The following is a 23,512-nucleotide window of genomic DNA, read 5'->3' as shown; positions in this document are numbered from 1 at the left end:
GCACTGAAGCAGGTCATTCCTAAAAGGCGACCACACAAGAAACCTTACAATTGCCTGTGTTTCTTTGTCTAGCAGTAAATTCTGCCACAGAATACTGGTTACTGCATATATCTTGTTGGCAAGACCAGAACACCTGGCCACTTCATCACACCTTGCAGAAGACTGGCAGCATATTCAAACTCTCCGGAAGGTGCAAAGTGTGATGATCAGGACCGTTATGTCAAGCAAGGGCAGGAGAGCTGATGTGAAGAAAACCTGCTGGTATCTGGTCCTTACCTCAGACACGATGCTGTCCACACTGGGATTTACCAGGATCACTGTCTCCAGGGTATCACTCCGGTGATGGAGGGTTCTCTGGCCTGTGGAGAGGCAAGGGATTAGACAGGATGAGAGAAGCTGATGAGACAGTATCTGCCTATCAATGTTGTAGCCTCACATAATTCCACTTCAGCATGGCTTTGATTGTGTCGTGGTTTGGGCCTGTGCTGCCATAAAGCGGTGTAAAGTCAAGGGCCTGGTTGGCAGCCAACCACCACGCAGCAGCTCTCTCTCCCTTCCCCCCCGGCAATGAGAAGGGACAGAGAGCCAGGCTTGGGGTTCGAGATAGGACTGGGATGGGGAAAAATCCCCCTTTATGATCACAAGCAAAAGGCAGACTCGTTAGGGGAAGAAAAAAACCCATACATTTATTACAGACACTAGCAACACGTAACAGAGTAAGACAGTGAGAAGCATTGCCGCATCTTGAGAATACCTTCCCCCCACCCCTCCCTTCTTCCCGGGCTCAGCTCTGCTCCCGATATCTCTACCTCCTCCCCCAGTGGCGCAGGGGCAGGGAATGGGGGGTGCAGGCAGCGCTGCCACTTCCTTCATCTTCGGTGAGGGGAGTGTCCAAAACTTGTTACCCCCTGCTCCATCGTGGTCCCCCTCTCACAGCAGACAGTCCTCCACAAACTTTCTCTGACATGAGTCCCTCCCACGGGCCGCAGTGTTCCCCACACTGCTCCGTCGTGGGTCACCAACTTCCTCCGACTGGATTCCCTCCCACGGCTGCAGCCCTTCCCGAGCTGCTCCGGCGTGGGACTCCCCCGCGTGCTGCAATCCTCCCAGCACTGAATTACAGCAGCGGGGCTGCCTTTTCCCACGAGACCCCGTCCTTCTTCGGGCACAGCACCTTGATCATTCAGGCAGAAGCCACAGGCCATAAATCAATGTCTGCTCCACCGTAGATCTTCCGGGGTGGCAGGGGGGGGCCGCCCTGCCGTCTCCCCACAGGATACAGGGGGGTCTCTGCTCTGGCACACCTCCCCCCTCCTTTCTTCCTCCGTTCCTCCACTGACCTTGGTGTTCACGCAGCTGCAGCAACTCCTCCTCACAAGTCCGACTGCCCGTCACCACGTCCCTTCTTAAATACGTTATCGTAGAGGTGCAGCTGATGGGCTCAATTCTCCAAACAGAAGTGGAGCTGGCTTGGAGCTGGGGGAGCTTCGAGAAGCTTCTCACGGGGGGCCGCCCCGATAGCCCCCTCCCCTGCCACCAAAAAACTCCACCACTCACTCAACCCAGGACAGATTGCAAGGCTTCAACTTTTAGTCTAGACCCAATTTAATACCTGGGTCTCATAAAACAAAGCAAACTTCAGTAACAAGGGAAAAAAATCCTACTTCTGGATCAGCAGTTTGCAACTTGATGGCAATGTGTTCGGAAGACCACAGTATCAGGTGTATCAAGCTGCCTGCTTGTGCCAGACAGCTGTGCCCTGTAAACACTGGCACAGACCAACGATTCCCTCCAGGCAGAAGTATCTTGCCTCACTGCAGCTACCATGGAGAGCATGGAGAGGCATCTCTGGATGTTGTCCAGGCCTCAGTCACCATCGGGCACCGTGATCCAGCTGGTGCATGCCAACTCACCCTTCGTTAGGGTGATGCAGCGCTAATAATGAACCTCATCATTCTCAAGTTATTTCTCTTATGAATCGTTTTTATTTAATCCAAAAGTGCATTCCTAGAGGTAAACTGCTGCTATGGGAACCACCAAGGCCATAAGAATGCTTGTTCTCCTGTCCCCATCCTGTGAGAGTCACAAACAGGCACCCAGACAGGACTCTGCTCTGCTCTCTCTATATATTTAGGCAAAAAAGTAAGAGCCAAAGAAAAGCAAGAAAGAGCCTGGTAGCGCAAAAAAAAAAAAAAAAAAAAAAAAGCAGTTTGTATGCTCACTTCTTTGGCACGGGCATTACATGGACATTTGGCAAAGCACTGACATAAAGCCTAGGCCCTATTAATTTATTAAAAAGAACAGTGGTGAGTGCCTTCCATCCTGAAAGGTGGGGCTAGAGCCGTCATTGTGTACCCATGTCAAACAGTTCTGGGAAGTGGGATGATGTACAGGACCTTTCTGCAGCATTTGCCTTGACACTGCAGGCAGCATATAATTTTTTAGATTCTGGTCTTTGTCAATACCTACCTCTGGACATTATATCCACTCTATAAGCCATTAGAACTTAACTGTTGGAATGTATAATTTATAGGGTTTAAATCTTTCATAGGCTTTAATCCCACATATATACTGGAGGGCCATAGGACTTCACTAAAATGGACATCTATTTCTGTTTTTTGTCTTCCAGACAACTGTTGCTCTCTGACAATGGTTATTCTTCCCACCCTTTCTATTCCATAACCTCCCATCAGTTCTCTTTCTAGGCAGATCTCAATCCTTCTAAAATAGCTTGATCAAACTGGTATTTCAAAGAAAGACATTAAAAGGACACAAAAAGAAAGTCAGAGAAAGTCCAATACTCAATATATCATTAATCAAACTCATTTTAATGGGATATTTTACTCTGGACGTCAGCAATTAAGTATAAGCTAGATAGATATGCCCAGAAGGCAACTTTCAGCCCAAAATGAGAGCAGCTGCAAGCTCTCAACAGAACTACTTACATGCTGCATCCCTAGCTGCTTTCTGAATTTGTGTTCTTTCAGTTTGTCTAAAAATGGTCCCTCCAGACTAAAACAAAACCATCGCTGTGCAAAAGAAATGCTTGCACCAAGTTCAGTGGCATTTCTGCCACTTACTGTGGGCTGTGGTGTATGGATGGGAGAGGCTGGGAACCAAGCCCCTGCACAAAGGAGGAATGCTGCAAGTGAGCTCCTGGGGAGCGGTGTGGGAGGGTGGCAGCTGGTGCAGGCAAGGAGGGCCGATACCTCAGCACTGCTTAGATCCCGGCAGTGAACACAGGAAGTATCTTGTTTCCTCACTGATTCCATTGTGCAGTTTTCACCCAGCTCACTCCACACCAGGACCGCCACTCGCATGCTGTTCAGAGCATCCAGAACAGAAGCGATCTGCTCCCATTTTTCAACGGTAGGTCTGGGACAAAGCAAAACCCATGCCACCCCCCGGGCTTCAACTTCTGCCACCTTGCTGCCTATACATCCCAGACAGACTTCTTCAGCAGTTGTTAACCATGTCACTTACATGGTTAACACAGCTTGGTGTACAGAACTACCACCAGCAGTCTCCTCCTTGTGCCGTGTGAAGGGAGGGCTCTCGGGCACACTGTAGTTACTGGTGCCCAGCGTGCCAGCATCCTTCCAGGCACCAGGCGCCAAGGTGCTGCAGAGGCAATGCCAGCCTGAGGGCTGCAGGCGGGGCAGTGCTGAGTGGACAACGCCAGCTGTACGGGGAAAGGGGCCTGCCTGCAGGACTAACAGGCATGACAGTACTGCTGCTCTTTGTCATTTCTGTGGTTCAAGCCCAAGTAGCTGAGCTGTCACTGCTGAGACTGGTAAACAAAGCATGGCTGGTTAGCATTCTGCTCACATCCTCTCACCCCTCTGGAGGGGCTGCCCCCTTCATACTTGAAAGAAAGAGAAGGGTTCAGGCTGTGGGGCCAGCAGCTACTGGCAGATGGAAAGTAGGAATGGTGAAGTACTGAGTCTTATAAAGGGCTGTGAAGATGGTTAAGGTACTGAAGCATTTTCATATGAGGCGAGGCTGACTGCACTAAGAGTGTTTAGGCTGGAAGAGAAGGCTTGGGGTGGGGGAGGGATCTCATCAATATGTGTAAATACCTGATGGGAGGGAACGAAGAGGATGAAATCAGACTCTCTTCTCAGTAGCGCCCAGTGACAGGACAAGAGGCAAGAGGCACAAATTAAGACACATGCAATCCCACCTGAACACAAGAAAACACTGATTTTGCTGTGAAAGTGGTCAAACACTGGAATAGGTTGTACAATGAGGTTGTGGAGTGTCCAGCCTCAGAGATATTCAAAACCCAACTGGACACAGTCCTGGGAAACCTGCTCTAGCTGGCCCTTCTTCAGCAGGTGGGATTGGACTAGATGATCTCAAGAGGACCCTTCCAATCTATGATTTGGTGATTCTGTGGCTCTGTGAAGCAGTGCAGCTTTCCTTTGCTCCTGACCCACTGTCGGGCAGATTCCCTTTGTTCAGTTGCAGCAGTTGGTTCTCAGGAGGATACAGGAGCACAGCTGAACAGACAGGCTGTTTCCAGAAACACTGAATCACCACACACACATGTGTATTCCAGAACCCCAAACTGTTCTTCAGCAATGCAGGGATAAAGTAGAACAGCACACAAAGTCCATCCAGGCTGAACCGCAAACCGTGAGTGAGTTGGCAACATGGTGACCTAACCCAGCCCCTGCTCACACCGGGGCTGCTAGCCACTGTCTCCCCCAGCTCAGTCACAGTAGCATCCCTGTACGTTACAGAGCAAATGCTGGACTGTGCCCAGCTGAGGGAACACCCATCATCCCAAAGTCTCTTCGAAACCAAGTGCTTTGGCAGCTTTCTCTATACAGGCCTGCAGAAGCAGCTACACAAAGGATTTAACCACATAGACTGAGACATCCTTCTTCTTACACAAAAATTGCACAAAAAAAATGGCACAAAAATTAATTGCAACAGAAATTAGTAGTGGTGCAACGGACATTGCAGACACAGTGAGTGAAAGAACACTATTCGGGTCATTGCCAGGTATTTGTTCTTACTGGAGCGCTATCACAGTGAAATGCATGCCTGGAAATACCACTGCAAATGGCAAAATCCCTTAATTACATTTACCAGTAGAGGAAAATCCTTCTCATGCTCTTGAAGACTGCGGTTTTCAACTTGCCTGGAACAAACATCCGAACATAGCTCTCTGACAGAGCTCTTGGTGCATTCTGAACACAAATCCCTGACCCTGCTCAGCACTCTCAAACTATGCTCATAAGCTGCTACATTAAGTGAAATCTCCTCTCTCCCAGAAACTGTGGAAGTAAACTTCATTAGCACTGAATTTCTCATTTCATACAAACCTTCACTTTGTGCGTTCAGGCACATTATGATTACTGTAGTCATCACACTGCCTGTGCGCTTCCAGAGAATGTTTCTATCCAGCATGTCCCCACCAAGGCAGAAAGCCCCTAGTCTTTACCATCTATTCCTTAAGAGGAGAGTTTCTCTGGTCCCTCATAACCACTGTCACCTAGCCCTGAAACTGTTCTAGTTCTGTTATGGCCATTAGGTTGAGTAAAAGCAAAAGTATACAAGACGAGAAGGAACACAGAAGATTCACAGGGTGGCATTATTGTATTTTCTGTATTATTTCCCATCCCATTTTTTTATGCATCGTAACACAACCTGACACTATCATTGCACCAAATAAAGATCTTCAGTTAGGAGTACACAGTGACATCCAAATTTCACCCTGCCATGACACCATTGATTGAGCCGTTATAAGGATTCTGGAAGGTTTAATTTTTCCAGTGCTTGATTTTGCATTTTTTGACAATTAACTTAATGGAACATCATAGTTACTTCAATTTAATTGCAGAAGTTCCTCACAGTCTTTTCTATATATGTGTAATCTACAAATTTAGCCACCTCCATGTTAATTCCAACCCCTTTCCTTGTCATTACTGTATTGGTCAGCTTTATATTTAGTAGGAAATCATGAAGCTCTTATATTTTACCTCTGGATGCTGCACAAACTTGACCATATATTTGTTTTCTAATTTGTTTTCTGTCTCTGAGGTAGTTTTTGACTTATGGCATTAGTTGTCTTTTACCTACACAAAATGCTTGCTACATAGCATATGCAAAGATTTAATACACAAATGCACCTCATTTATGACCTCACTGAAATTTCAGAAAACAGACAGGGGAATTCTCCTTTTCCACGCAGGTCACATTACTTACTATTGTGCAGAAGTAATATCACCTTCACCCTGAAGGACCACCCAGGGCACACATAAAGGTCTCTTTCTCCAGGGCAGCCACCTCTCGCATGGCAGTCAGCAGGAACCAACCGTGGAGGTATTACACAAAAACGCCCCAGAGGTGATGAATGGCTTCTCTAGGCAATACTAGAGAAACTTCCACGGTTAATACTCAGGGGACATTTCAGGATGTGCAGGCCACGCTCACGGATCATTAGTGGGGAGGAAGGAAAAGTCTGGGTTTTTTGAAGAATATGTATACCTTACATACCAGAAAGGCTGAGGGGTGCCCTCATCGCAGTCTACAGCTTCCTTCAAGGGGTAAGAGGAGGGGGGCATACTGATCTCTCTCTGGTGACCAGCGATAGGACATGAGGAAACGGAATGATGCTGCATCAGGGGAAGTTCAGATTGGACACTAGGAAAAGGTTCTTTACCGAGAGGGTGGTCAGTCACTGCAGCAGGCTCCCCACAGAAGCAGTCACAGCACCAAGCCCATCGGAGTTCAAGGAGCATCTGGATGATGCTCTTAGTCACAAGGTTTAGTTTTAGTTAGTCCTGTGAGGAGCAGGCAGTTGGACTCGATCATCCTTATGGGTCCCTTCCACCTTGAGATATTCTATGATTACATGGCCCACTGAGTGTAGAATTAATTTGATTATGGTGGAGGATAGTAAGTGATGAGCAAAGCCACACAGATTTTGGAGTCAGTGTGAATTAACCATCCAGGGCTGTCTACATGCACAAAGAGATAGAGGGTGAGAGAACGAAGGAACGGGCACTGGTTTTAGTGATTAGCAGTCAAGCAAAGAGGACTGTGTGGGGGATCAGTCCAGGCTAGAACAAAGAACAGTGCTCTAGGGTAACTATGTGACAAACAGGATGCCCAAGAAAGAGACGACCCTAGAAGCAGACAGATGGCTGTGGAGGCAGAGAAGGAGGTCATGCTGCCAATACAAATCCTTGTATGCAGTATTCTTTGCCACTCTAATTGAAAGCACCTAAAAACTCCTGTAGTTGAATAATAAATTCTGGGCTGGTCTGAAGGGCTGTCAAGGATAGCTGCAAGACCTGCTGCTGGTCATTTGCTTTAATCTTTTAGCCCATCAAACCTCAGAGGTTTTATTATTCTATTGATCAGAACTGGAAGAATCATGGTTACAACTCACCGTGCTGAAATCAGAGACCAAGTATCAGGGCAGTGGGACCTAGGTTCTCATCTTTGTGAAATATGATCACCTAGGCCAGAGCACTAGAGAGCCATCTTTCGAGGGATAAACTGTGCTGAATTCAGTCATGATGCTCTGACTGGTACACCAAATTGTAATGATCATAAGGGTCACAAAGATGATTAAAGGACTGGCACATCTCTCATGAGAGGAGGGCTGAGAGGTGGGGCTGTTTAGCATGGAAAAGAGAAACCTCAGGAAAGGGATCTTACCAACGTTTGCACATGTCTGATGGCAGGGTGTAAAGTCTGTGCTGCAGAGCTCTCAGGACCTTGCCATACAGAGGATGGAGACTGTTCTTCTGGCATAGAAACCAATCCTCTCCCCATCCAGCGAGCATTCTTTATTCCTCATTACCTCACTTGTCCTTCTCACACTCTTTACCTCCTTTGTCCCTAAGATTATTTGGGCTTACCAGGCCAGGTTCTACCTATAAAGCAAACACCAACAGTACATTGATAAAAAACAGCACGGTTCTACAGTCTGGACATGTTATCAAGACACACAAGCCACACGATTAAAAAACAAGTCTTCCTAACTTTCTGATCTCTTACGTAATGTTATGAACATATCTCTTCAGGGTGGCACTTCTGAAAAGACTCTTCCCACAGGAAGATCCTTGGTATCACTATGGTTCAATACCTTTTGCTGCATTTTAGCAAAGAGCTGAGCCTTATACTACATGGTCTTCCTGATGCTTTATTGAAAAAAGCCCACCTCTGATGACAGTCAAACCATGCATGAGGGTTCTCACAGTGCATACATTTGCATAATTAACATGAGCTAGTGCAAGCTGAAAGACTGCCATTTCCTTAATTCTGAAATGACATCATAACACTGAGATAGTAACCGACTCTTTCATTCTAAGGCTGTGAAGTCTCCAACTGCTGCTTCTTCAGTGCCAATGGGAGAAAAAGGATCCAGCCCCAAATGGTGTTGATTCAGAGAAAACGAAACAATGCATTCATTCACAAACACTTCAGGACTGTACCAAGTACAGCAAGCTACAGCTCCTTGAGAAAGAGATTATAAAGACTAGAGGAAAGGGAGGAAAGCTCGTCCTGCCTCTTATCCCATCTGTGAAAATACACCTTCCTATCTTCTACTGCAATATGTACCCACCCCTCCGCAAGACCAAGGAAGCCCTGTGCTGTTTAGCAGTGAGGGAGAGGAGTGAATGTACTCTTGCTGGAAGCAATGTCCTACCCAGCACTTGAAGGGCACACAGCTGCTGAGGGTCCTTCTTACAGCACGCAAACTGAACAGCGTACAGCTGGTAGGACCAGCTCTGGCTGGTGGACATTTGGAAACTCTGCCAGATAGTCAGATGGGCTCAGGAATTTAAAAATAAACACAAAGATCGCTTTGGCAGCCAGTACATGCCAGCAACTGTGAATTCACCATTCAGGTCCTCCTTACCTACAGTCTTGTGCATCTCAAAACCATCTCTCACCTTCTCTGTACCTGGGTATCCTTGCTGTACTGTGGGAGTAACAGACCGGACCTTTTACAACAGGTCAGAGGGATGTATCAACCCTTGAGACATGCTTAGGCAATTTCATAACTGTGGGCAATCTGTGGGCAACCACAGCACCAGCAGTATGAACTGGAATGTGCTACAAAGCAGCACGAGGAAAGTTTACACACAGCCTTCCTGCTGTCTGTGTGTTCAAACCATTCAAGAGGAGAGTCCTCAGTAACTGTAAAAAGAAACCCCTCCACAGAGGAGTGGGCTGAAGAGACTGTGAACAGTGTGTGGGGATTTGTGATGGGTTCTAGAAAGGAAAAATACTAAGAAAATTCAGTTTTAAAGAAAACTTTCATGTCCTTCTCTTGGCAGAGGGAGGCAGCTGCCTTAAGCAGAGCACCTGTACAGGGCTGGCCCTGCGCAAAGCAGCAGTAGCTGCCATTGCCGCAAAGAGCACGGAAAGCAGATGACTGTGCCTCGCTCTGGCTTGACCTCTAGAGGATGAACGGAGTCTAGAACATGGTAGCATCAGCCTCTTCCCTGGTCAGCAGGCTCTCTCCACTTCTGGGAGCTTAGCCATGGAGGAGACAGCCACCATCAGAGTCTGAGTTACAGCCGATTCCAAACAAGATCGCGCAGACACCAGGAAAGCAGCTTGGCCGCTTCCTCAGTCTCCAGAAAGAGATGATGACCCACAGTCTCAACTAGCTTCCACAGGCTGTAAATTAGATTCCAAAGCTGATGTAGTGCTTACGTTGGCTGCAACAGTAAATTGTTTCACTAAGAAATTGTCCTTGAAAAACGTTTTTATTTCAAAGCAAAATATTAAGGTTTTTAGATTACAATGTAACATCTTTGTTAGATTGAAATAACAGATAAGATTATTGATAAAAGCAATTAAAGATTTTTTTCTTAAACTTGCAGCGATCCATCAGTTATTTTTACTTCTCTTTCTTTTCCCTAAAAACTTTGAGAAAGTTATTTTCAGGATACTCTATGTATTTGCATACACAGAATCCCACACTCCCATTTTTTCTTGTTTTGTTTTGTTATTGTTTTCAGACAACAACGGCTGTGTATTGGGTTCAGCATATGCTTTGATTGAGAAGATATCAGGTCACTGCACTTCCTCAGTTTAAATCTCTCTGTTCTATCTTGCTATGACCACTTCACTCTCTGCACTCTCGGGATTATTTTTTTCATTCATCTTACCTGTTCAAAACACCTTCCAATTTGTTGCTGCCCATGCCTACGATCAACATGCTGTTTACATCCTGATCCTGGTCTGCCTTAAAGGAGTATTAAGAAAAGTGGAAGAGGGTTTTTCAGAGCAGCTCTCCTGGGACAGGGGAGGCTCGGCTGCCTGCAGCCTCTGCCCTCACGGCCCCGAGTCGAGGCTCCCGCCGAGCGACCAGCCCCAGGGGGACTCCACAGGCACCGGCCAGCTGAGCAGCTGCAGAGCCAACCGCTGAGAAACAAAAACTGGGCCCCAACACCACGCCGTCCCTTCTGCTCGCCTAAGACAAGAGGCTCTCACCTGCAGCTCCTCCCTTCAGCCTGGATGGAAAGCTGGAGGCTTATATCCAGCCACCATCTTCCCGAAGGATGGCAGAGAACCTGAGAGAAGACGGCCCAGTGACCCGCGCAGGGCCGCGTCCTCTCAGGAGATGGGTGACCTCCGACGCGCTTCCTGCCAGGGACGGAGCAGGATTGCTCTCGACCTCCAGCTGCAGCTTGCCTCTCTTGTGTACAATTGAAACACCCACCAGCACGGAGATGTGAATGGCTTTGCACACATCTGCATCCCAAACACCAGGCTGTACAGTGACTGTCTTTGCTCCCTCCCCCAACAGCTCTAAGGAATAATTAGTTAATTATGCAAGGCACAGCTACCTCAGCAGGGGACACAAAGAATGCCCTTGGACTGGCAGTGTTCTGTGGTTAGGGAGGCATCTTTGCTTTGGTCCAGTCCTAAATATGTGTGTTGGTTCCAGGTCAGGAATTCAAACATGACCTCTAACACCCCAGTGGATGCACTTGGATGCGTTTACCAGAACGACATGACATTTCCCGTTCTATTGCTCCTTACTTTTTCATGGCAGTGTTGTGTCAGATGAGACAAGACTTCCAGGCAAGATAAGTGGAGAAACATCAGGTAAGGACTACAGCTGGAGCTTGGTATAAACTGCCCAGAAAAGACTAAGAGACATTTTGAGTGCTAGGTGGGAGGCTGCAGTGCAAACTGGTGCCTAACCATTGGATTTGGGTGCTTGAAGGGATGCAGCAATCCCAGCAATTCTGGGCACAACCAGATCTTTCTTTTCCAGAGATGAGCAGAGCAAAGGGCACAGCCAGCTCTCTGGGTGATCACAGCTGAAAGGGCTGTCCCACAGCCTCCTCCCCCAACTTGTATTTACAACACGTGACAGCTACAGTAACTACTTATTATAATAGAAACATTATTAGGAAAATGCTGTAGCTTTAGCCTTCTAGCATGATTCAACAGTTGAGAATGATGACGAATTGGCTTCAGGCAGTGCTTTGTGGTGCACCAGCAAGTGTTCTGCCTCTCATGGTCTGAAAAAGTCTACAGTAAAGACTTATTTCATATACTTTCTAATTTTAGGTCTTCAAACACTCTGCAGAAATAGCTAAGTAAGTATCTATTTATTTATCAATGGCTAAATCTAAAGATCTATCTCCTTAGAGATTTTCTTTAGTGATTTTCTCTTAGCTAAAGAAAACCACTGTGTACTAGCAAAGGGAAAATATAGTTTTAGTGGGAATATGAAAATCAGAAGAAAATTGAGAGGTAAGAAGCTGTAGCAAAGCATGAAGTCCCTGCAAGGGAAGGCCAGGGCAAAGATATGTGCTGTCCTGTGGAGCAATGGAAGGGAGCATACAAGCGATCAAATGGGTCACAGATGAAAACCCACAGGACATAAAATGAGAGATTTTACACTGCACATAGAAAAGAAGGGGATGCCAATGGTGTTTGAGCAGGAAAGTATTACTGTATATATGAGTTTTTATTTGTTACGGAAGTTTCAAAATAGAATGTGGTTATTTTCCATATGGGATACTGAGTCACATAGTTCAAATCATAGCACCACTGAAATAAAGCCCTGTGAATGTGCAATAGGAGACACGTCTTATCTGGAGGAACTCAATAAACATTTACAAAGGACAGGAATACACAAAGCAGTGTGCAGAGAGACTGAAGATAATTAAAATATCTCTACAAAGCAAAGCATTCCCTAGGGACTGTAGATCTGAAAGTGCACCCACATTGACTTCAGCCTGTTAACAGGGGAAAATCTCCAGGTACTGGTTTTAGCTTTGGTTAACATCCCAGCCACAGACTGATGTGCATTTTGGGTACACATGGTATATTTACCACTATTACCAATATTCTAGTTAGACCGAAGATGGGCAGAGGGTAGAACACCACTCACTCAGGTACACAACACCACATGCACTAAAACCCCCGCAGTGTTCAAGAGTTTCCTGATGTGTGGCTCTGTACACGGAGAAAAGGGTGACAGACATTTTACCCTTCCCTGGTGGGAGGCCTGACAGTAGAGCACACAGAAGATTAAGTGGAGAAGGATGCAGCACAAGCAAGAGCATTAGGTGAGCCAGAGCAGAGCTGCTGACACATTCTATACTCCTTCAAGGGCTTCAGATAGAGAGTTTCCAACCAGAGCACCTACCCAGTTGCCTTCAGGAGAACAAACAGGACTACTGGTCACAGATATGCTTCCAGGAAACACCAGTGCAACCTGACTCTCTCAGTGTAAAAGGGGTTGTGAAGTGCTAATATCAGGAAAGAAGAGAGCAGCTGATTTGGGACAGAATAGGGACTAACTTTAGAACAGCTCAGAGGCAGAGAAAAAGCCTTAAAAGCTGCAGAACACTGCAAGTAGAGAACTTGATGTAAAAAGGTGTAGAAAGAAGACAGCATCAGCAAGACAACTCCAAGCAGAGAAGTTTCTCAACAGAAGCAGAGCCAAAGAGTGAAATTGAGAACCACACTAGGCAGGACAGAGAAAGGAAAAACACAGCAGTAACCAGTCATCAGGGTCAAAAGAAGACTATCTCTGGGAGGACCAGACAGCAACAGATTTTAAGGAATATGGGAAGGCACAGCAGGATCGAATTAATTACTCTCAAAACCAGTAGTGTATGGTGTGAAGACCTACACAAAGCAGGAGGGGCACAGAATGGTCTGGCGTGAAGAACAACAAGGTCTGGTTTCCCGAACCATTGCTGAGTTTGTCAGGATGGAGAGGGTTGAGGTGTCTGAAAGTATGTTCATATTTCCTTATGTGGATCTAGCTGGAGATATTTAATAACCTACCTTACTATACTGTTACTGCATGTCAGGAGAAGTGATCATTTAAGAAGAGGCTCTGCAAAATGACTGACTGCCTCCTGGGGAATTACTGCAAAGGCGAACCAGCAGCAGGGCAAGAGAAAGTGAAATATTCTTAAAGGTATGGGAGGTTGCAGGCACTTGCCACACCCCAGGAGTTACTCCTCCTAACCATTTGCCTGTGTCTTCCTATCTTTCCTCCTCTCTCTGATATTTTCATGTCGTCTACAGCTCCTCTCCCAGGCAACTTCTATTTCTATACTGTGCCAACCATAGCAACCATCTCATTGCTTCCTAATTGCACATACTGTCTCACTTTTATGCTAAAGAGCAATGTGATATCTCAGCCATTTTAGAAGCACTAATTGAAGACACAGATGTTCACTTTGGAAACAGCTGTACCTATTTCCAGAAGTTACTGTTCCTAACTGTTCATTAAATGCCCCTCAACTGGAAGTTACACCACCACTGAGCTATGTTAACGGGTAAGATGAGCACTTCTATCTAGTTTGCCAGGTGCAGAATCAGTCACAAGATATTCTGTTCCTTTCAGTATCTTTGCTGACTCAAGCTAGCCTTGCATCCTTTTGCTGTGAAACAGTGTAAAGCATTCACATGCATCAAGAACATAGCTCTTGCACAGGGGCATTATCTCCAGCTGTAAGGAAGTGGAGCTGTAACTTCTTAAATGTCTCCAACTAAACCCACAAAAAGGAAACTTAAACACACCTTAAGACACCCTCTTACCTGGTGCCCTCACTCTACCAACTCCTGGAAGACTTATAGATAGTCCCTTTGGAAACCAAATTAATGTTTCATGTTTTCCTTGTCAGTGAACAGTGGGACAGCTGTAATTTGCTGCCAGTCCCCGAACAGAGGCTCCCACAAAACTTCCTGTTGGCATTGAGGCAGATGCCCTGTTCTAGACTGTTCAGACCAGGGCTGAAGACTCCTGTAAGTTGCAGAGCTGGGCAGCTTCTGATTTCTTAATTTTCATAAGAATGTGTATCACAGGATACATGTTCTTACAACCAGAACATAGCACAGATTCAAGAAAACCGCATGTTTCTCCTAGTTTTGAAGTATCTGGGTAATGCTGATTTCTGTCTGACTTGGAGATAGAGTTCATGATCTGTCCTATTTTTCTGATTTTTTTTTTTTTTTTTTTTTTTGGACAACTGATCAATGTGAAATATGTAAGCAAGCTGCCTGAGTCAGAGAGAACTTAGTTGCATCAAGGAGGGTGTGGCTGACACAAATAAGAAAATAATTCTGAGATTTCCTCTTGTTTGCCTATTGAGATGCCAAATTTCTGGCAAGAGGCTCCTGCCTCTGATTTCTAGCATCTGTTTAGACTCCTCAAGCCTCCTTCCTATTCCATACTGTTAACAGTCTCATTCTAAGTAGTTTTTCCTCCCTTTCACCTGCTTGCTTTGAAGATGACCTGCTGAATGTCATCTCTGTTTAAGTTACAGATATTAAACCAGCTGTGGACTCTGTGGCTGGGGTGGTAAAGCACAGAAGGACTGTATTCTGCCAGCCCTTGATAGGAAGCAGCTGTCCCCTGCCAACATCTTTCTTTGCTGTGTTTTGACTTTGCACTCTTGGATCTAGTTGCCAGTTGAGAGATTCTCTGCATGATCTAGATTCCTGGGATTTGATTTACAGCATGGAGTTCAATGACAATGAATGGGATATAGAAAGTTATTTTGAAGTGCAGAGATTCAAGGCCTCCTGTTCCTTCTGACAGCAAATGCATGCCTTGTCTGTTCAGCACTGCATAGAGAGGCATTTGGGAGAAGCTAAGGAGGTTTCTAGCAGAGTAGGGACATAATTTTTGCTCAATACTGGTGACAAATCAACTCAGCCGCTGCCTCTCACCAGTCTATCTCACATTTAGCCCACTGAAATCTCACTTCATAAAAGCAGCCCCTACTTCTTAATGCTACCCAGTCTAGCCAGGTCTCTTTCAGCTTGCAGATTACACAGTGGACTAAACTTACTGACTTGGAATAATAAAAAAGGAACAGAAGAGTCCTCCACCATCACAAACACTTTTATCTCAGGGCCTTCACTTGTTCATCTCCCTCACAGCCATGCAGGCGCAGAACCCTTCCATGCTCCCATGTCTCCCTCTTTCTTGGCAATAGTCTTTGCCTTTGTATATGGACCAGCAGCAAGAAAGAAACCCCACAACAATTAAAACTCCCATTCAAATCTAGCAACCAGGAACTGGGCCAAAACACATACTGTGCTCATACCTACCAGCCTGCAAGCTGGTTCTTCAAAAAGATGCCACACAGATCAAAGCCACAGAGAACCACCCTATCCAATTTTTCGTACCATGGAAAGGAGTCATATTTGTTTGAAGTTATATGGCCTGGGCAATATTTGCATTTCTGTCCAAGTACTATAACTTACCCCTCTTGAACCATTTTAGGAAGCTTTTCAGAACATAAATCTAGTCAACCAGAAGGTAAATCACTGGCTTCTTGCCCACTTCTCCTCTAAGATAGCTATTGGCACCTTGAGTGCCTGACGACAGACTGACATTCCTCAGGCAACATTCAAGAGAGATACTAATGACCTTTACCTTCCAGTTTTCTCCTTAATTATTTAAGGATTTGGCACTGGAGCTTAATAGAGAGTAGCACAGACGAGATGGTTGGATCCCAGTGAAATAAAGGTTAGCTAAAGCAAGTGCAAAAGCAATTAACTTAATTTCCTAATTTGAAAGTCAATAGAGGAAACAAATGATCCAGACTTGCCAGTTATGCTGCCATGCTTTTTTAGCAGAGTCTATTTGTAGCATGTTGTAAAAAAGAACACTAAGCTTTTATAGCCTTCATCTTTTCACAGGAAACAACCAAAAAGAATTTTCTCAAGACTATCAAAATATATGCAAAGCAGAACTAGCAAATGTCAGCCCATCCATACAGTGGTACCGTGCATCTGCTGGACAAGTCTCCAGGTGAGAGCTAAGGCTATAGCTTGCACCACTTATGTCCTGCCAGATAGTATTTCTATTTCCTTACCATGGCCAGTATCCCAGAATCAGGAATGGACTCTCCCATCCAACCTTACAGCAGCTACAAAAATTTCAGGCCAGGTATTCCATGAACATATCCAATAACAACCGTTTATTAAGCCCCTGCTCCCCGAGGCATTTAGCTGACTCCCAGGAGAGTCAGAAGAGACGCAGCCTTTCGCATAGAAGGGATCTGAAACTCTTGCTGTGCCTAAGCTCTGATTTGTTTTCACCTTTGCTTCATTCTAAAGACAGTGAGATAGATTTCCATGTGCCTGACTGATGACTATAGATGAGTTCTCTTCCTGTTGCACCTTCTTCTCAAGGATCTCAAAAGTTAGTACAAATTTACAGAAGATTTCTTGTTTTGCAGAATGCCAGAATCACAAAGAAGCTTACACACCTGGTTGATCTGTGACCCCAGGGCCCTGAGGCAGGTTCTAATAAATTGCCAGAGACTTTGGTGCTTCACAAGAAGGCTCATCGAAGATAATAATATGTGCAAAGAGACACACAAGTTACTCAGACATACTGATAACAGACACGCATATGAAATCCTACCCCCTCTGTGACTTACATGCCTCCTTCCATTTGAGACTCTCAACCTTCATCCTCTTCAAGGAAATAGACAAGCCTTTGCTTTCAAAATCAAACAAAGGGCTCACTCATTTCATTCAAAACACAGAAACTGGGACGATGATGCTTTCCAGAAAGGTAGAAGTGAATCAAAATTGCACTGCCCATTAAAAAAAAAAAAAAATATATCCAACGCAGTACTATCCTATACCTTTGAGAGATCAGTCCAGAAAGACATAAGAGCCTGTCTCAGGAGAACTAAGAACCTGCTGACCAAGGACACCAACGCTCAAGTTCATCCGTGAATAAAGCCTCGGAAGGACAGAGATTTCCTGAAGACCTGGATACACGACTAATTGTTCCATTAGTACTAACTTTTGAGATCCTGAAGAGGAAGGTATGAGAGGAGGACAACTGATCTATAGTCACCAGTCAGCACACGTAGAAATTTATCTCCATTTCTTCAGTATGAAGCAAAGGTAAAAACAAGCCACAGAGCTTAGGTACAGCAAGGCATAGAATTGACGAAGACTGCTTTTTGTGTGTCCACTCCGCACTGTCCCACTGCAATAATCCTAGTTCCCTCCATGTTCCCTGCAGTCCACTGCAATATCCTCAGTTCCTCTCATGAGTCATAACTACCAACTGGTCAAACAGCAGCACACCTGGAGATAGACGTGCACTGTCTGACGGCTGGCGCGTGATGGCCCCGATGGCAGGCCAAACAGAATGTGTACTGTCCCAGTGAAGGCACTGATTCAGATCACTCTCCTCTGCTGCCTCACCAGTTTTCACAAAACCGGTAGGAACAAAGCATGTGTGTTTGTAAGAGGAATTCATACTACTCAACCAAGCACCTCTGAGAGGGTGGAGAAAACGGTAATACAAACTGAGAAGTTACAACCATAGTATGTCAATACTTTCTCTAGTCTTTCCTGTCAAGAGCTACAAGGCTTGTGCTGGGGTCCAGAAAGATAGTCCTGTAGCTAATTCAGGATTTCTGAGGGGAAAGAAAAATAAGCCTTCTTTTTCCATCCCCCTAAACTCTCCCCAGAATAATTTCTAAGCATCCATTTACACATAACCTACTCTCTTTCCTCCCATTCGCAGTTACTGGGCTGATGGATAGTCTCTATCACCTCCCTTTCTTCCCCAGGTACTTTTGCCTAATGGACACAAAGGCTAGCAGATATACCCTTCATTTTGAGGTAGCTGCTACTGCCAGGTCCCTGTATGCTAACTAGACAACCTTGCCTTCTTTGGCCTCCCACCACATTTCCTTTCAAAGGCCTGGAGGTTTCTCTCTTCTACCCATCCATTAGTAGTAGAAATCCTGTAACAATGCACATAGCACACTTGGCTGTGCCAAGCCAAGTGACTACAAGTAGTAACCACTAGGATCTCTATACTCAGACACATATCGCAATGATACGTTGCTGAATCCTTATTTGGCTCAGTTTCTTCTGCTTTTGTGAGATGCAGCCATGGATGGTCTGTGTATGAACATGTAGAAAGAGCACAAGACCATGTTCCATAGAAGCTCACGCTGAGGATCCCCTCTTCTACACTTACTCTGGTGTCCAGCCATGTTCCTTTGAATGAGACACACTGCACCTCTTGTTCATGTACACACAGCTTCCTTGCTTTCACCAAAGAGAGCCTGTGCTAGCTACTGCTCACCATACTCCTGTGCTCAAGTCCACCATCCATTTACTACCATATCTGCTGAGGGCATGACTCAGGTATGCCAACAACAGAGACATGAAGAAGAGTGGCAAAAAGACATGACAGGACATGGATTATTTTGTCAGGGAAAAACTACCGCAAAGCTACACATCTCTCTGTCTACAGAATGTGAGCCTTGTCAGATCAGAGAATAAAAAACCCCAACATTCCTGGCCTGTATACGATAGCTACTTGCTGATGAAAGTGTAAGGACAGACATGCAGTGTGGCTGCAGCCAACCAGTATGGAGCCATCAGGAAGATAAGGGAGGGTACTGACCTTATACAGCAAAAGGCCCCCTGCCCCATCAGAAGAAAGAGGAATCCCTGTCATTCTGGAACAGTGCCCAGCCTGCAGGGCTTTTCACAGTGGAACCTGAGCTACTTGGAATAGAAACAGCCTCATCTCTGAGATCAGAGAGTTTAAACCGGAGCTTGTTTTTTCTGCAGTCATAAGCCAGCAGGCACCAGCTGCAGAATTTGCCGCAGTGTGTGTGTGTGTGCGCGTGTGTTTCTGCGTGTGCGAGTGTGCAGCAGCCATGCTCCTCCCCTCCAAGCTCACCGTGTGATAAATGTGTCCAACTCCCTCCTTTTTCCCCTCCCTACATCGCTGACAGTCCCACTGATCGCTCTCAGCCCCCTCTCTCTGTTAAGAAAGCTTTTGTTGGCATCACGGCTGACTTCTTTTCACTGCTCCCTCCCTGGTCAATGAGGTTTGCCTCTTCCCCTTCTCCTTCTCCCCCAAAACAACAGTGTCTAACAGATATTTGTGGTCATGCATCCTGGTCTGTGCAATGTGCCAAACCCTGCTCCAGCTTCTCTAGCTCTGGACCCTGGAGATAAAAGGCCCTGTTTTGAAATACTTCAACACATTTTAGCATTAGTATACAGATGATTTAACACTTTTAACAAGATGTTTGCTGGTGGCAATGCTAAACGATGCCACAGATACCCTATAAAAATAGAACCCTGTGAGTCTGTGGACTGCAAAGGTATCAGCGTCACACTGTACCGGTGGTGATGCAAGAGAGCTAATCATAGAGAAGCTGGCCCCTTATACCTCTGTGCTACATGGGATTTGTAGCAGAATAAGGGATGACAAAGGACCACTGCTAGGAAAAAGAAAGCACTTTGCTATTCTAATTTCTAAAGCACAAAATCCCTCCCTATAGACTATTAGGATGAAAATCAGCTCCAAGCCTGGCCGCATCTCCTCTTCTCTGCTGCCCTAGAAAGGCTGCATCACTCACACTTTACAAGAACCTTTCCTTTTTCCTCCTCCACTAACCAGGCACATTTGGATGCTTTTTGGCTTCCTGTAGTGGAAGAATGTAGTGTTGAACAGCTCAAAGCCAGACTTCACATACTTCAAGACTGCTCATGTGTGGGTGTGCAGCACCAAAGGAAAGAGAAATTGCAAAAGGGGCCCTGTATCTCTCTTCCATCTCATCAGCAGCATGACAGTCCACCTTAACAACCCTCCCCCTCCTGACTGGCATTAGCCTCATTCCAGCATCAGCACGGAGTTGAACAGTGATACAGACATTAATACTGGCTTTCACCAAGCCTTGCCCAAAGGGAGCATCTGTGAGATGCCTTGTGCCACCTCCTCCCTTCTCCAGCAGCACACCACCTTCAAGAAACACCATACTGGGATAAATCATAATACTGCAGGACTCCTTAAGTCCCTTACAGGCAGAATATCTTCTCCAGATTCTTCTCTAGACCCATCTTCATACATCCTTCTCTGTGTTTGAGCTACTACACAAGTGCAGTAAACAGCTGAGCAGCTAGGGAATTCAGTTTCTGTTCCTATACTCAGGACACAAGCAGCTGAGAAGGGGCGAGGTCCTCAGATCATTTGAAAAAAAAAAAAAAAAAAAAAAGCTCCATCTGCAGACACCTTTCCTTCTTGTCACTAGTCCTTTTTCCTTCAACCACCAGTCGGTCACTCCCCCTACTCCAATAGGATCAAATTCCAAGGAAAGAAAAATCCATCTGCTATAGACTGCTCCGCAAAGATTTCCTCAGCCGCTCCTCTACAAGGGCAGAGCAGACCTAGCAAGTCGCCCCCTGAGACAAGGCAGAGGAGAGCAAGAGAGCCCGGTCAGAGCTAAGTCTGCTTGCCAGGTACCTAAATTTACAGTCACCTCCCCAAGAATAACCTGTCCTCCCCTGGTTGACCAGCTTTCTTCAAAGCAACAAACAGCATCAGAGCAATAACAAAGCCAGTGCTGGCGGTCTCAGTCCTGCACCCACCCCACTGCCATGAATAGTTATTAGGGGCTTGTTATTTTTGACCGCTACCAACACCCTCCACTGCCCTCTCAAAGTCTTGGAGCCTCCGGGTGAGGCCGACAGAGTAGGAAAGGAACATGCACGTACCATCCTGTCCTGGGGTGAGCGGCCCATGGAGCGGCAGCCGTTACAGGAGCGCCTGCAGAGCCGCCGGTGCGCAGGCAGAGCCTGGGCTGCGGAGAGCAGCTGCGGTGGCAGCGCCAGCTGAGGGAGGAGCTGCCAGATCCGCCGCGCCCACCCCCCACCCCACCCCACCTCCCCCCGCGACACCCATCCACGGTGCGCAAGGCTGACTTAACCCTCTGCGGGCTGCGGGCCCCGAGAGCAGAGCAGAGCAGAGCACCCCGGAGGCACGGCCCCGAGAGCAGAGCAGAGCACCCCGGAGGCACGGCCCCGGGAGCAGAGCAGAGCATCCCGGAGGCACGGCCCCGAGAGCAGAGCAGAGCACCCCGGAGGCACGGCCCCGGGAGCAGAGCAGAGCATCCCGGAGGCACGGCCCCGAGAGCAGAGCAGAGCAGAGCACCCCGGAGGCACGGCCCCGAGAGCAGAGCAGAGCAGAGCACCCCGGAGGCACGGCCCCGAGAGCAGAGCAGAGCAGAGCACCCCGGAGGCACGGCCCCGAGAGCAGAGCAGAGCACCCCGGAGGCACGGCCCCGGGAGCAGAGCAGAGCATCCCGGAGGCACGGCCCCGGGAGCAGAGCAGAGCAGAGCATCCCGGAGGCACGGCCCCGGGAGCAGAGCAGAGCATCCCGGAGGCACGGCCCCGGGAGCAGAGCAGAGCAGAGCACCCCGGAGGCACGGCCCCGAGAGCAGAGCAGAGCAGAGCACCCCGGAGGCACGGCCCCGAGAGCAGAGCAGAGCAGAGCACCCCGGAGGCACGGCCCCGAGAGCAGAGCAGAGCAGAGCACCCCGGAGGCACGGCCCCAAGAGCAGAGCATCCCGGAGGCACGGCCCCGGGAGCAGAGCAGAGCATCCCGGAGGCACGGCCCCAAGAGCAGAGCATCCCGGAGGCACGGCCCCGAGAGCAGAGCAGAGCACCCCGGAGGCACGGCCCCGGGAGCAGAGCAGAGCATCCCGGAGGCACGGCCCCGGGAGCAGAGCAGAGCACCCCGGAGGCACGGCCCCGAGAGCAGAGCAGAGCATCCCGGAGGCACGGCCCCGAGAGCAGAGCAGAGCAGAGCACCCCGGAGGCACGGCCCCGAGAGCAGAGCAGAGCACCCCGGAGGCACGGCCCGGAGAGCAGAGCAGAGCAGAGCACCCCGGAGGCACGGCCCCGAGAGCAGAGCAGAGCAGAGCACCCCGGAGGCACGGCCCCGAGAGCAGAGCAGAGCAGAGCACCCCGGAGGCACGGCCCCGAGAGCAGAGCAGAGCATCCCGGAGGCACGGCCCCGGGAGCAGAGCAGAGCACCCCGGAGGCACGGCCCCGGGAGCAGAGCAGAGCAGAGCACCCCGGAGGCACGGCCCCGAGAGCAGAGCAGAGCAGAGCAGAGCACCCCGGAGGCACGGCCCCGAGAGCAGAGCAGAGCAGAGCACCCCGGAGGCACGGCCCCGAGAGCAGAGCAGAGCACCCCGGAGGCACGGCCCCGAGAGCAGAGCAGAGCATCCCGGAGGCACGGCCCCGAGCGCAGAGCAGAGCATCCCGGAGGCACGGCCCCGGGAGCAGAGCAGAGCAGAGCACCCCGGAGGCACGGCCCCGAGAGCAGAGCAGAGCAGAGCATCCCGGAGGCACGGCCCCGAGAGTAGAGCAGAGCAGAGGACCCCGGAGGCACGGCCCCGGGAGCAGAGCATCCCTCCAGGCACACAGCGCTACTGGGCACCGCCTCAGTCGCCGGGTACTGCAGCGGGGCCAGCGCTGCTCCCACACCAAGGCGGGCTGCCTTTGGCGCAGTCGGGGCATCTGCGAACACCAGGGCTCCAGCCAGCGCTCCAAAATACGTGACACTGGACAAACACCCACAAACACAGTGGTTCCCGTGCTATCAGAACACAGACAGGATACTCCTCACAGTGCCCTCTGGGGTCCTCCCCCTCTCATCTGAGGGGGGCTTTGGTTTAAGTTACTCTATAACTGGAACCTCATACCTGGCTCCAACTGCAGAGCAGGTCCTCCAACTAAGGAAAAGCAACGTGAAATACCAGGCACAGCACCAGCATCCTGGCTAGGGATAGCTGTGCCTGGTACCACATACCCAGTGTCCAGCTGCTAGTGAACAGGGATGTGTCAATGATGATCTCAGATCCCACTGAACAGACAACAGAACTTGAATGAGCAATGTTAGAACACCAGTAACCTGACCTCTGGAGACCTATTTCCAGCACTGTTACGAGATAAATGTTTAAATCATTTTCTAAGAACCTTGCAACTTGTTTCATAACCAGTATCAGTGTCTGGCTCATTTGATCTCCATGGCACTTGACAGAGAAGCATGCTTCCTTGTTCCTGCTCTGCCAGGCTTAGGCCTATCAGTCAAATGTTGGAATATATAGACTACTCCATGGCATGCTAGCTGCCAATAGTGACCTTTCTTTATAGCTAGCGCTGAAACCACCACCAGTGCCCTGCTTGCCTCACACAAGA

At 48.0% G+C, this 23,512-nt stretch overlaps 1 protein-coding gene across 2 annotated transcripts in view; it reads right to left on the bottom strand.

Moving 5' to 3' along the window:
• MAP1A (microtubule associated protein 1A) overlaps positions 1-23,512 on the bottom strand; it is a 74,323-nt gene that overhangs the window by 17,414 nt on the left and 33,397 nt on the right. Inside the window, exons 1-2 of one of the 2 annotated variants that reach the window (XM_033011834.2) lie at positions 21,022-21,138; positions 277-359 (exon numbers count right to left, since the gene is read on the bottom strand). Coding sequence is in view for 1 of the 2 variants with exons in the window: in XM_033011833.2 (XP_032867724.2) it covers positions 277-359 (83 nt within the window). In the remaining variant the exon portion in view is untranslated. Of the gene's footprint in view, positions 1-276; positions 360-21,021; positions 21,139-23,512 lie in introns of those variants that run through there. The other variant, XM_033011833.2, reaches the window with a different exon arrangement.

The sequence above is a fragment of the Tyto alba genome, unplaced genomic scaffold (genome assembly GCF_018691265.1).
Source record: "Tyto alba isolate M040663 unplaced genomic scaffold, T.alba_DEE_v4.0 Super-Scaffold_41, whole genome shotgun sequence".
NCBI classification, from domain to species: Eukaryota; Metazoa; Chordata; class Aves; order Strigiformes; family Tytonidae; genus Tyto; species Tyto alba.
This window is presented reverse-complemented; position numbering and strand designations above follow the sequence as displayed.